At 44.1% G+C, this 13,074-nt stretch overlaps 1 protein-coding gene across 8 annotated transcripts in view; it reads left to right on the top strand.

Moving 5' to 3' along the window:
• LOC115658723 overlaps positions 1-13,074 on the top strand; it is a 196,434-nt gene that overhangs the window by 146,060 nt on the left and 37,300 nt on the right. For all 8 annotated transcript variants that reach the window (XM_030578103.1, XM_030578104.1, XM_030578106.1 and 5 more), the window contains 3 exons: positions 8,736-8,909; positions 9,686-9,893; positions 12,615-12,781. In XM_030578103.1, coding sequence (XP_030433963.1) covers positions 8,736-8,909; positions 9,686-9,893; positions 12,615-12,781 — 549 coding nt within the window. The remainder of the gene's footprint in view (positions 1-8,735; positions 8,910-9,685; positions 9,894-12,614; positions 12,782-13,074) is intronic.

The raw sequence follows: 13,074 nt of genomic DNA, 5'->3' as shown, positions 1-13,074 counted from the left end.
TCTATGACAAGATAACTGGCTCTGTGGATGAGGGAAAAGCACTGGATGCATTATTCCTTGTCTTTAGCAATGCTTTTGATACCGTCTCCCACAGTATTCTTGCCAGCAAGTTAAAGTAGTATGGGTTGGATGAATGGACTATAAGGTAGGTAGAAAGCTGGCTAGATCATCAGGCTCAATGGGTAGTTATCAATAGCTTCATGTCTAGTTGGCAGTCGGTATCAAGTGGAGTGTCCCAAGGGTTGGTCCTGGGGCCGTTTTTTTTCAATATCTTCATTAATGATCTGGAGAATGGCATGGATTGCACCCTCAGCAAGTCTGCAGATGACACTAAACTGAGAGGAGTGGTAGATATGCTGGAGGGTAGGGATAGGATACAGGGAGACCTAGACAAATTATAGAATTGGCCCAAAAGAAATCTGATGAGGTTCAACAAGGACATGTGCAGAGTCCTGCACTTAGGATAGAAGAACTGCTACAGACTAGGGACTGAGTCGCTAAGCAACAGTTCTGCAGAAAAGGATTTAAGGGTTACAGTGGACGGAAAGCTGGATATAAGTCAACAGTGTGCCTTTGTTGCCAAGAAGGCTAACAGCATTTTGAGTTGTATAAGTAGGAGCATTGCCAGCAGATCCAGGGACATAATCATTCCCCTCTATTCAGCATTGGTGAGACCTAGTCTGGAGTACTGTGTCTAGTTTTGGGCCCCACACTACAAGAAGGATGTGGAAAAATTGGAAAGAGTCCAGCGGAGGGCAACAAAAATGATTAGGGGTCTGGAGCACATGACTTATGAGGAGAGGCTGAGGGAACTGGGATTATTTAGTCTGCAGAAGAGAAGACTGAGGGAGGATTTGATAGCTGCTTTCAACTACCTGAAAGGGGGTTCCAAAGAGGATGGATCTAGACTGTTTTCAGTGGTAGCAGATAAGACAAGGAGTAATGGTCTCAGGTTGCAGTGGGGGAGGTTTAGGTTGGATATTAGGAAAAAGTTTTTGACTAGGAGGGTGGTGAAGCACTGGAATAGGTTACCTAGGGAGGTGGTGGGATCTTCTTCCTTAGAGGTTTTTAAGGTCAGGCTTGACAAAGCCCTGGATGGATGATTTGGTTGGAGATTGGTCCTGCTTTGAGCAGGGAGTTGGACTAGATGACCTCCTGAGGTCCCTTCCAAACCTGATATTCTATGATCATGTGCAGGGGCCAGGCACCTTTTCATCACAACACTCATCATCAATGACCGAATGAAGACCATTCTGGAGCCATATGGGGCCCAAATACCATTACAACCAGAAGGATCAACCCTGGTACGAACTGCTGTGGATGTCCCCACCGATGGCCTTTCCAATGCAATGGGCACATTGGGAACCCTGATGAGCTTACCGAGGACCCTACTTCTAAGATCACCTCTATGAGCCGTGGGTGACCTGGTCTAATCCCGTGTCCTCCATCCCACAGCCAAAGGAGGCTAAGGACGTTGGAGATGACACTGAAACAGGCACAGATTAGGAAGTTACATCTCCTGCTCACAATTCTTCCTCCTCCTCCTCGGACGAAGCAATCATGTCACCACCGCTAACCTTGGCAGTTGACTTCAAACAGTTCCAGGAACTGTTTAGGTGGATCACCCAAAGCCAGGATATCCCCTTGGAGGAAGTTCAGACAAACCAGCACAAACTGGTACAAATTCTACTTCCAAGATCACTCTGCTCATCAAATATGTGATTCTGGAACCAGCAGAGACAATTTCGCAGACCCTGGGTTGATTCTGCCGACATGCAAAAGGGCAGATAGGAACTAATATTAAGACTCCGCCAAAGGGGTGAACTTCCTCGCACCTGCCTCCCAACTCCTTCATGTTTGATGCTGCTAATCAATCAGGCAAACAACTACAGTTTTGATCAGCCCCACAAGATAAGGAACACAAGAGGCTCAACTTCTTTGGATAAAAAGTTTACTCCTCAGCGACATTACAATTCAGAGTCACCAATTATTCTGCTCTGTTAGCAAAATACAATTATAACTATGGGAAATTGAGCTCTTTCACTGAGGAGTTTCCAGAGGAGCAACAAGCACAATGCAAGGCCATTCTAAATGAGGGCTAACTTGTCGCTCACACAGCCCTTCAAGAGTCCCTGAACCTAATTGACATGGCAGCCAGAACCATGGCCACAACTGCAGTGATGCACCAAGCAACCTGGCTGCAATCCTGGGGCATTCCCAAGGAACTCCAAACCAAGGTTGAAGGCCTGCCCTTTGACTGAGAGAAGTTGTTCTCAACCAAGACAGACAAGGATTCTTGAGCCATCCTTCACACTCTGAGGAATGTATATTCCACCTGCAAAGAGAAGATACCACCAACCTTATTAGAGAACCAGAGATTCCTTTTCTAACTGACAACAACAGCGGCAATACGAGAATCAACAACAGCATCAATGGTTGCAGCGACAGAGAGTATCTCAATCTCAACTGTCGACTTCTCAATCAGCTCTGCCCAAGCCACAATTTAGAAGTTTTGGTCCTGGATTTGAGACCTCTCTCACCAGGCAGCGCTTACACCCGTATCCATCCCCATGCTTTGGTCATTGTCTTTACCCTTTTTACCATATTTGGGCATCAATAACCACAGACCAGTGGGTGTTGGAGATAGTATGATCCCTTTTACCTCCCAACCACCTACCTTACCCCCTTCCCTGTCCCTCTTCATGAACCCTTCTCACAAGCACCTGTTACGATAAGAAGTCAATCATCTTCTGCAACTAGGGGCCATAGAACGGGTGCTTTGTAATAAAAGGAGAAGGGGTACTAATCCCACTACTTTCTGACCCAGAAGAAGAATGGGGGGTGGAGACCTATCTTGAACCTCAGGAAGCTCAAGTTTATTTGCACTCAACAAGTTCAAGGTGTTCGCACTGGGCATGATTGTTCCAATGCTGCAAAAGGATGACTGGTTTTCTGACCTCAACTTCCAAGATGCTTATTTCCATATTACCATACACCCTGCTCACAGGAAATTCCTGCCATTCACAGTAGGACATGGCCACTTCCAGTACAGAGCATTACCATTCGGCCTGTCCACTGTGCCAAGTGTCTTCTCTCAGCACATCTACACAAACAAGGGATAATGTTCTTCTCATACTTGGACGATTGCCTTCTCAAAGGTCCAACTCAACAAGAAGCACTGGACACAGTCCAGTTGACGATCACACTCTTCAGGGATCTAGAGCTACAGATAAATGAATGAAAAACTACTCTAATCTCTGTTCAACAACTGGACTTCATCTGGGCACATCTCAATGCCACAGAGGCTAAGGTATCCCTACCTCTGAACAGATTCATAATGCTGACAAACCTCATCTCGGAGGTCAGACTAAGTCTCCAAATACCGGCTCGTACTGTCATACAACTGTCAGGACACATGGTAGTCACAACGTTTTTGGTACTACATGCAAGATTACATATGTGCTGGTTGAGCTCAGCATACATATGCAGCAAACACAGCCTATACACTGGTGGACAAGACCAGAAAATGTATGCCTGGGCATCCTGGTCCAACAGGAACCTCCATCAATAGTAATCATAATGGACGCCTCGCTGATAAGCTAGGGAGCCCACGTGCATCAGCACATGACTCAAGGCAAATGGTTTCCTGTGGAGTCTCATTTGCACATCAATTTACTAGTTATGTGCAGTACACAATGCCTGCAGACATTTTCTACTATACATAAGGAATTAATCAGTCTGCATAATGATCAGCGACATTGCCTGTATGTTTTGCATCAATCGTCAAGGGGGTGCTCAATCACACTCACTATGCACCGAAGCCATGAAACTGTGGAACTGGTTAACATAAACAACATAAACATTTCGGCCTCCTACTTTCCCATCTGTCAGAATTTGACGGCAGACATATTGAGCAGGTACTTCTCTCTGGACCACGAATGGGAAGTGAAAAGGGGAGTCCTGCAATCCATATTTCACCAGTAGGGCACTCCCCTCATTGACTTGTGGTTTGTTGGGGATGCAGACAGATGCACAGTGTTCTGCTTGAGAGCGGGAATGGGACCATGATCACTGGGGGACACTTTCATCATCACATGGGAGGCACAACTCATGTACACATTCCCCCCCCCCGATTCCTCTAATTTCATGTGTGATCCACAAAATATGTTTAGACAAGGCCATGGTCATCCTGATAGTCCTGAAGTGACCCAAACAGGCATGGTACCTTCACCTGCTGTGCATGGCAATATGCGTCCCTCAAGCTTTCCCTTGCCGCTTGGACCAGCTGTCTCTGGACAATGATCATACTCTTCACCTGAATCCAAAGATTCACCTACAAGCATGGCTCCTGAATAGTTCCATCATGGTGAATTAGCCTGCTTGGAATAAGTCAAACATGTATTACTAAACAGAAAGAAAGTGAACACACGTAATACTTACCTTAAAAAAAAATGGAAGAGATTCTCCTACTGGTATCAAGAAAAACATTTGACGGCCTCCACTACACCGTTACCTACTGGAGGGGAAACGCTTAGGTTTATCTATGAGCTTGATCAAAGTCCATCTTGCAGCCATTACAGCATTCCGTCATGAGATTGACGGGACCTTGATCTTCTCACACCCCATTATTAAACGCATCCTCATGGGACTCCAGAACATGTACCTACAGGTTCCCCAACCTACTATTGCCTGGGACCTCAGTCTGGTATTGAAATGCCTCACCAGACCACCATTTGAACCCCTAGCCACCTGTTCCCTCCTCATTTGTCCATGAAAGTGGCCTTTTTAGTCTCTATTACTTCTGCCAGATGGGTAAGTGAGATGGGGCTCTTATGGCCGATCCTTCCTACACAATATTCTTCAAAGACTAGGTCATGCTACGACCACACCCAACCTTCTACCAAAGGTCACATCATCCTTTCATATGAATCAACCAATACATCTTCCCATGTTCTATCCCAAGCCTTACAGGAATCCAACAGTGACCATCTTGCATATTTTGGACGTTAGGCGTGCATTAGCTTTTTACTTGGAAAGAACAAAACCTTTCAGAGAATCTCCCAGACTTTTTTTCTGCTACCGAGCATTCCATTTTAAAACATTCCCAGCAGTCCACTCAGAGACTGTGAAAATGGATCTCCACATGCATTCAACAATGCTATTGTATTCGAAACACGAACCCGCCTGGGCACATCAGAGCTCATTCTACACGCTCAGTGTCAACCTCGATAGCATTCCTAAACAATGTTCCGATATTAGAGATTTGCAGAGTGGCCACTTGTGCTTCTGTCCACACATTCACTGACTACTATGTAATTACTTAAGACTTCTGGGCTAACGCCATAGTTGGCCTAATCGTACTTAACTTTATTACTCAAACCCGAAGTCCTTTTTTCCCTTTTGAGGGGCACTGCTCTACAGTCACCTGAAATGGAGAACCCACAAGGAGAGCACTCAAAGAAGAAGAGAAGGTTACTAACCTTGGGCAGTAACTGAGTTTTTCAAGATGTGTGTCCCTGTGGGTCTCCCACCTTTCTCCCCTCTACTTCGGAGTTCGCAGTAAGGACTCTGTGGTAAAGAAGGAACTGGTGGGATTGGGTTGTGCGCGTGCTAGATGCAGCACCAATGGCACCACGAGACACCGACTGTGCACGCGCAGACACTGCTATTGTAAATATCCGATAGACGGCGCCGGGACGCACCGACACCCGAAGTGGAGCTCCCACAGGGACATGTATCTCAAAGACCCTCAGTTACTGCACAAGGTGAGTAACTTTCTCTTTTTCACCATATTAATTAAATAAACCAGGATTCTTGTGGGATGAGATTTTCCAGGGAGCAGGGATGGTCTCAGGCTGCTTCCAGTGCAGTCAAGTTAGGTTTCCTGCCCCTCACCTCTTAACCCAAAGGCAATGAATTTAGGCTGGCCCTACCATATCTGCAGAGCTCCACTTTTGCTCCAGCAGCTCTGGGCCTCTGCTCTTTGCTTTCAAATCTCAGAAAGGGGGAGCCCAGGAGCTGGCCTTGCTCCCCAGGAGGGAAAGTCCCAAGCGAGTAAGCTGGACCAATATACGTTCCACAGGAGGCAAAGGAGGCTTCTAGCTTGTTAAGAGCCCAGCTGCTCAGGGCCTGCCTCACTTTCCTTTTCATATAATCACAGAAATGTGGAGCTAGCAGGGACCTCGGGCGGTTGTATAGTCCAGCCCCTTTCTCTGAGCAGGACCAAGTAAACCTAGCCATCCATGACAGGTGTTTGTCCAACCTGTTCTTAACAACCTCTGCAACTTCCCTTGGAGGCCTATTCCAACCCTTAGAGTTGGAAAGATTTTCCCAATATCAAACCTAAATCTCCCTTGCTGCACATTAAGCCCCTTACTTCTTTCCCAGCCTTCACTGGACATGGAGAACAATTGATCACAGTCCTCTTTATAACAGCTCTTAACATATTGGAAGACTGTTATTTGATCTCTCCTCAGTCTTCTCTTCTGAAGACTAAACATACCAAAGTTTTCTAACCTTTTCTCATAGGTCAGGTTTTCCAAAATTTTATCATTTTGGTTGCTTTCCTATGGACTCTCCCCAATTTGTTCACATCTTTTCTAAAGTTGGTGCCTAGAACTGGACACAGTACTCCAGCTGAGGCCTCACCAGTGCTGAGTAGAAGAGGACAATTTCCTCCAGTGTCTTACATACAACACTCCTGTCCATACACCCCAGAATGATGTTTGACATTTTTGCCACTTCATCACATTGTTGGCTCAGATTCAGTTTGATCCACTACAACCCCCAGATCCCGGATCAGCAGTACTACCTCCTACTCAGTTACTCCTCATTTGGCAGTTGTGCATCTGGTGTTTCCTTCTTAAGTGAAGCACTTTGCACTTGTCTTTATTTTCCCCCTTTCTGTCCTGTGAAAAACTGAAGCAGCCTGTCCTGCTTTCTCTTTTAAAACTGTCAGCATTTAGGTTTCCTCCCTCGCATGCCCCTCACCTGCTGATGCTCCTTTGCACACACACCACCTGAGATAATGGTGCAGCAGGGCAATCTGATCCAAGGCATCATGTACTGCCCCATGCAGCACACTGGCGAGGTGTGAACACACTGTCCCCAGGTGATCATCATGCTGTGAGCCACTTCAGCAATGTAATATATAGAGCTGGACAGGTTTTATTCATATGGTTTTGGGCTCTTCCATTTCAACAATATGTAGCTGAAATGGCCTAATGAAATTTAAACACTTGAGAACCTTCGTAAGATAGAGACCCTTGAAATGGCACCAGCTGCCCATTAACCCCACAGCTGCATGGAAGAGGTTAGGGTAAAAGCTTATGAATAAATGTCTGGGTTAAATTGGAGAGATATGAAAAAAATGTGCAGCTTTTGAAATATCTCCAAGTACTCTTCTGCAGTAAAGTGGCCTGATGGGAGGAGAGTGTGCCACATAAATACTTGGGAAATGTGGCTTTGAAGCTTGACATTTATTTGCAGAACACCAGGTTCCCTCAGAGGGCTTGGAAGTAAATGGAGAGAACCACACACCCTGTTTATGGGGTAGGAAGCAGAAGCTGAAAACAGTTTAATGCTTCCTCCTAATAGTAGCTCGATCATCGCAGACACCCAATAAAAGTTTGTCTGGTACTACTGACTTTTTAACCTAGACAGACAAATGAAAGGTATTCTGTTCATTTATAATACACTACGTCTCTGGAAAATAGAATTTAATTTTCTGTTTGTAAATGTCACACCTTATGCTTTTAAAAAATTCATAATGTACTAATTAATGATTAATTAGTACATTATGCAATTGCAATTAATTGTCCTGGCCTCACTATGGTAATACACTTCTATTTAGTAATATGACACGTATATAATGCCTTTCCCCTCAAAGTGCATCACCCATTAAGGATCCATCTCCAAATTAAGGCCACCTCTAGGTTGAAACACAACTTGTTTAACAACATGTAGCAATGCAGCATTTTAGACTGGGAAGAGAGAACAGCTGATGGAATTGAAAAATGCAGGAGAAATTTATTTCCTTATTTATTTTTTAAAATTTCTTTCACACAGTAGGTCTCTGGGCACATGCACAGACATTTGCAAAGCAATACAGAAATGTTTGGATAAACGTCAATGCAGGGTTTCAATGCTGATTCTATTAATTAAGCTGAAAGGAACAAGGGAAGTGAAGGGGCCACCTCAGGCAACACTGGCTTTGCCGTATACTCTGAGATTTGGGCTCTCTCAGGGAGAAAATAAATTCCAGAACCAAGGGCCCTCCGCTATTCCTGGGCAATCAGTGACTAAGAAGGAGGATGTGTGAGCTAAATTCTCCTGTTGTGTTGATGCACAAGGAGAGAGGCAAACTCTCAAATAGCAGGGCCCCAAACCTGCTAGGGCTTTATAAATCAATGTCAATACTACCTTGAATTGCACCTGAGAGCAAACGGAGAAACAGGGCACCACGTGTTTAACAACACTGAACAGAAAAACAAGGGAGAAGAAACAAACCATCTGGACACGACGGAGGTTGGGAACACTGAGGTAACCAGAATGTAATTACCCAAATTGGAATTTCATGCTAAACACCAAAGTTAAACTTTCCCTTAATGACCCACAAGCTCCTGAGACATCTCTTTTATACCTCATCTCAAAGATCCATCCTGAATTGAAAAGGGAATCCTGACTAACTTTTGTAAACTCACCCTTTTTTATACCGTTGATATTATCACTCACAGGCTACCATTGACCTGAAGGATAGCAAGAGTTTCTGTATCAAAACACTCTATGGTTCTTGCCTGATGGTTCTGGGAGGACAAATCCAAAAGACTGAGGCAAGAACTGACTTGACTGGGAATTTCCAGCACAATTGGCCATGGCTGACACAACTTGGAGTCTCAGCATCGATCCAGGTATTTTTCATTTTAAAATAGTTTGATGAATTGTTACTTATTATTTGTAATCCAGTAGCACCAAGGACCTCCAGTCGTGGACCAGAACCCTGCTGTGCTAGGCACTATGCACACACAGAATGTAAAGATGGTATCTGCCCCCAAAAGTTTACAATCTAAGGAAGGCCAAAATATGAACCTTAAGGATGAATTTGCTGGTTTGTGAACCAGTCTGTTCCATTTTGATCGTTGATAGTGTAGCACGTACAATGATCAGGAATTTAAAATGCAATGCAAGTCCTGAAGAAATAGATTTTCAGAGCATTGCATTGCTCGGTAAGACACAGCTCCCATGATTTTAATGGGAATTGTGTACTTCACAGAGAAATATTTTCTTAAATGTCCCCTCATGAAATTAGGAGAAAAATCCTCCTGTCTTCTAAACTTTGTATGTGTGTGTGTGTGCGCGTGCACATCAAGAGTTTATTGTATAATCTTAGTTATATTTTCATCTTTTTATGGGATAAGGTGTAACTTGAGCAATATGTGACATAAAATTGATTCCTACAATTGATTAAACTTAAGTTAAATGGCAGTTCATTTCAATGGATCTATCTGATACTAGAAATGTTAATGGATAACAATTGAATGGGTTAAAGCTCTGCTATGTATGGGTCAATTTTAGTAACAATTATAGATAAGTCACTTTTCCTTCTGCTGTCCTTCTCTGAAAAGGAACAGGCCAGGATATTGTTTTTGAATGTCTGTTTTCAGTACTTATACATATCTTTTATCAGATGGTTGTATACCTTCAAAGATTAAATTCTGCTCAAGAGAGACGTATGCAAATTATGGCTGGACAAACATCAGTCACGTACACAGTTAACTCTCGTCATGTTGGCCAGCAAATGGAAATTTTCTGCCAAAGTGTACATAACAGTGAGGCACTACTGACATTTGGCTACCCTAAGGCGACCAATCTGACTCTTGTGTTACAAAAACTAGGTAGGATGCTGTTTTTTGTAGTCTTTTTATGCAACAGGACTTTGTGGTCATTACTACTGTTTTGTTGAATTATTTGCAAGTTAATTTGTTGTGTGCCATCGATACTGTCTAAAAAGTCACAGTGTTTCCTTTCTGCAATAAAAATGGTAGCACTTAAAAATGTGTATGTCATGAGATGAGCTAGATCTATTATTTTTTGTATTCCAGTTGAGGTCAGGGCCCCATTGTACTAGATGCTGTGCAAACACAATACAAAACACCAGTCTCTGCCTCAAGACCTCACAATTGATCAAGTGTGGGAGAAAGGTTAGCATTATTGCTGTGTTATAGATGGAGAAATGAGGGGCACAGAGGAAAATAACTTGCCAAGGTCACACTAAGAATATGTGGCAGCGCTGGGCATTGAACCCACATCTCCTGAGTCCCAGGTCAGAGCCTTAACCCCAAGAGGACACTCTCTCTACCACAAATTGCTCCAGGTATAATTTTGTCTTCAGCTTCCAACCAGCTTTTATGGGCTATTTTAGCTGCCTCCGATGAAAACAATTCAGCAATTAATGCCCTGACAGATGAGTCTCTAGGCTTTTTTTTAAGCAGTCAAACTATTGCACATATATGTCTCCATCACATACATTCTTTCCGTTTATGTAGAAGAACTGAGATACAAGGCAAACATTGACCAATTAATGATCAATCTGGTTAATGGCCCACCCATCGCCATCTGTTGCATACCCCACCCCAAAAAAAACCAACAACCAGATCCACCAAATACTGCTTGCAGCATGAAATTCTCCCTACATCCCCAAAATAGCAGTGCCTCCAATAGTGATGAGATTTCCATTTGGGGTTTAGTAGGAGGGCCCTGATCACAGGGAACCAATGCAGTTCTGCTGTATGCAGGGCGGGAGGGTAGGATTAGGAGCCCCCACACAAGGTGCAGAAACCAACCACTGTGTGCAGCAGCAGAGCACGGGTCCAAAGGGATTTACAGTGCAGGTTTATTTGTCCATAGGGATGACAGGGACTCCGCTGGAGCACACATTGCTGCAGTCCTGGCAACCGAGCATAGGTGGAGGGAAAAGTTCCTTCCTCAAACCCATATGGAACTCCTGAGCACACAGTCCAGTTATTCAGGCCATATACAATCACTAAGATTTGCCTCATAATGCTTAGATAAAATGAAGGAGCCGTTGACACTAATAGCATGTGCTGGTTCCTGCTCATCTTCCCCCACCCTTCTTTCCATGGGGATGCCGGGTCTCCCTCAGGCAAGGAGTCTCCCCCTCTCTTGCTCACACAGCCAGTGCTGCTAGGAGTCGAATTCTTGGCAGACTCCCCCTGCGCTCTGCTGTACAGGAACAGATTTCCTTTGTGCCAGGTTGCCAACACCATTTCTGGTGTTGCCCCATATCTGGATGGAGGCGTGGCCAGGCCAAATTTGAGTTGCATTGCAACCCTGTGTGCCAGGTACCACTCCATTGGAGTGGTCAGGCCCTGGCTTCTGGCTCTGTGGCCTACAGAACTTTGAGCAAGGCAAAAGCCTTGGGGCAGAGGTGGCACAATCTGCTCCCGCCCCACTCCAGCCCTCTCAGTTGGCACCACTGGTATAAACCTGGTCCCTGCACCAAGAGCAAGTAAGCAGGCTTCAGCTAGGTGAATTGGGCAGCAGTTGTGTATGAAGGGCTATAATAGTCTCCATGGCAACCATAAACCTCACCACCAACACATGGCTTGGCCTGTGGATCTGCTTATGTGCAGACAGAGCCACTTGGCACGTGCCATCCTGCTCTCCAAACATAAACACAGAAGGAGCCACCACAGCTGCATGGCACTAGAGGTTGCAGACCTCATCTCCATCTTCACTTCCTATCTCCCACTGCAACAAGTGTCTTCTGTGCCCAAATGGAAGAATGGTCACATTTAAGTAAACTCTGTGTGATGTAAGGAACCCACAGTCACATAAGCACAGGTGTCATGGAGGTCAGCAGGGACCAAGCTAATACTTTCAGTACCAATAGCTAAAGCCCTACTACTTAAATCAAAAGGTGTGCCTCTATTAGCTGTTAATAGGTGCTCACTCTCTCTTGAGCCAGCCACTAAAGAGAGACTGGATCATAAGCCAGCATACTGCATGCCTCTCCATATTTTTCTCTGCTTCTCTAAAGCTTTTCTGGGGTTCAAGTTCCCCCCCCCCTTTTTCCCTCCTGTTTTTCCCCCTCCTTTTATGTCCTTTTTCCATTTTGCTACTGAAAAAGTGGGAGTGGAAGGGGGGGAAAAGAAAAAAAAATCATTTGAAATATTATGATGATCTCTATTTGTAATAGAGGGGAGCAATTTACCTCAAAACAGGTCTTATTTGCTAAAGGAAACTATACCAGTATGCTGGGTGCTATAAAAACCATGTGTATTGACAGACAATAAAGCCCTGATCTTGCAAAACACATTGACTCCTAAGAGACCAGTTGCATACATAAAAGTTATACACAATCTTAAATGCTTTGCTAGATCCTGGCTTAATATATACAAATGCAATTAAAGAAGCCAGTGTTTGGGCTCAGCAAACCCAAGACCACAGCCCATGCCATTCTAGAGTGTCTGATGTTTTATGGCTTTACTCAAAAGGTGCATATTCACTGGCACTTTTGGTTTTACATAAGCCTGCACTGAATGGGATGGCACCCATTAAAATGGCATGATTAATGTTCTGTTCATTGCTTTTAGAAAACAAAGCCAAGGCATCCTTTGAAATTCAATATGATGAGAAATATATCACTCTGAATATGGATGTTGTTACTGACTTTGAACTGTATGATACGTTTGAACTGATGGCAGAGGTAAAACATTCAATAACTGGTCTCAAGCATCTGGGACTGCCCTTCATGATTAAGGTAATAAAACATAGATAGCTTTGTGTGCTTTGATTAGAGGAGTGTGTTGAGTTACCATGGATGATAATTCTAATTTTAGTTACACTGGCGCAAATCGGTTGCAACTTCAATAGCAGTACTCGTGATTTAGAATGGTGTAGGTGAGAGCAGGCCTTGGCTCAGTGTATCCAAATATTTATTTAATATAAATAAATATCATGCAGAGCTAACGGTCCATTTCCAAGTAAATCCAGTAGGTAGTAGAAATTTCTGTTCTTACGGGTTAAACTTGCACTTGAAAAAGGAGCAGATTT

The sequence above is a fragment of the Gopherus evgoodei genome, chromosome 10, assembly GCF_007399415.2.
Source record: "Gopherus evgoodei ecotype Sinaloan lineage chromosome 10, rGopEvg1_v1.p, whole genome shotgun sequence".
In the NCBI taxonomy this organism is placed as follows: domain Eukaryota; kingdom Metazoa; phylum Chordata; order Testudines; family Testudinidae; genus Gopherus; species Gopherus evgoodei.
This window is presented reverse-complemented; position numbering and strand designations above follow the sequence as displayed.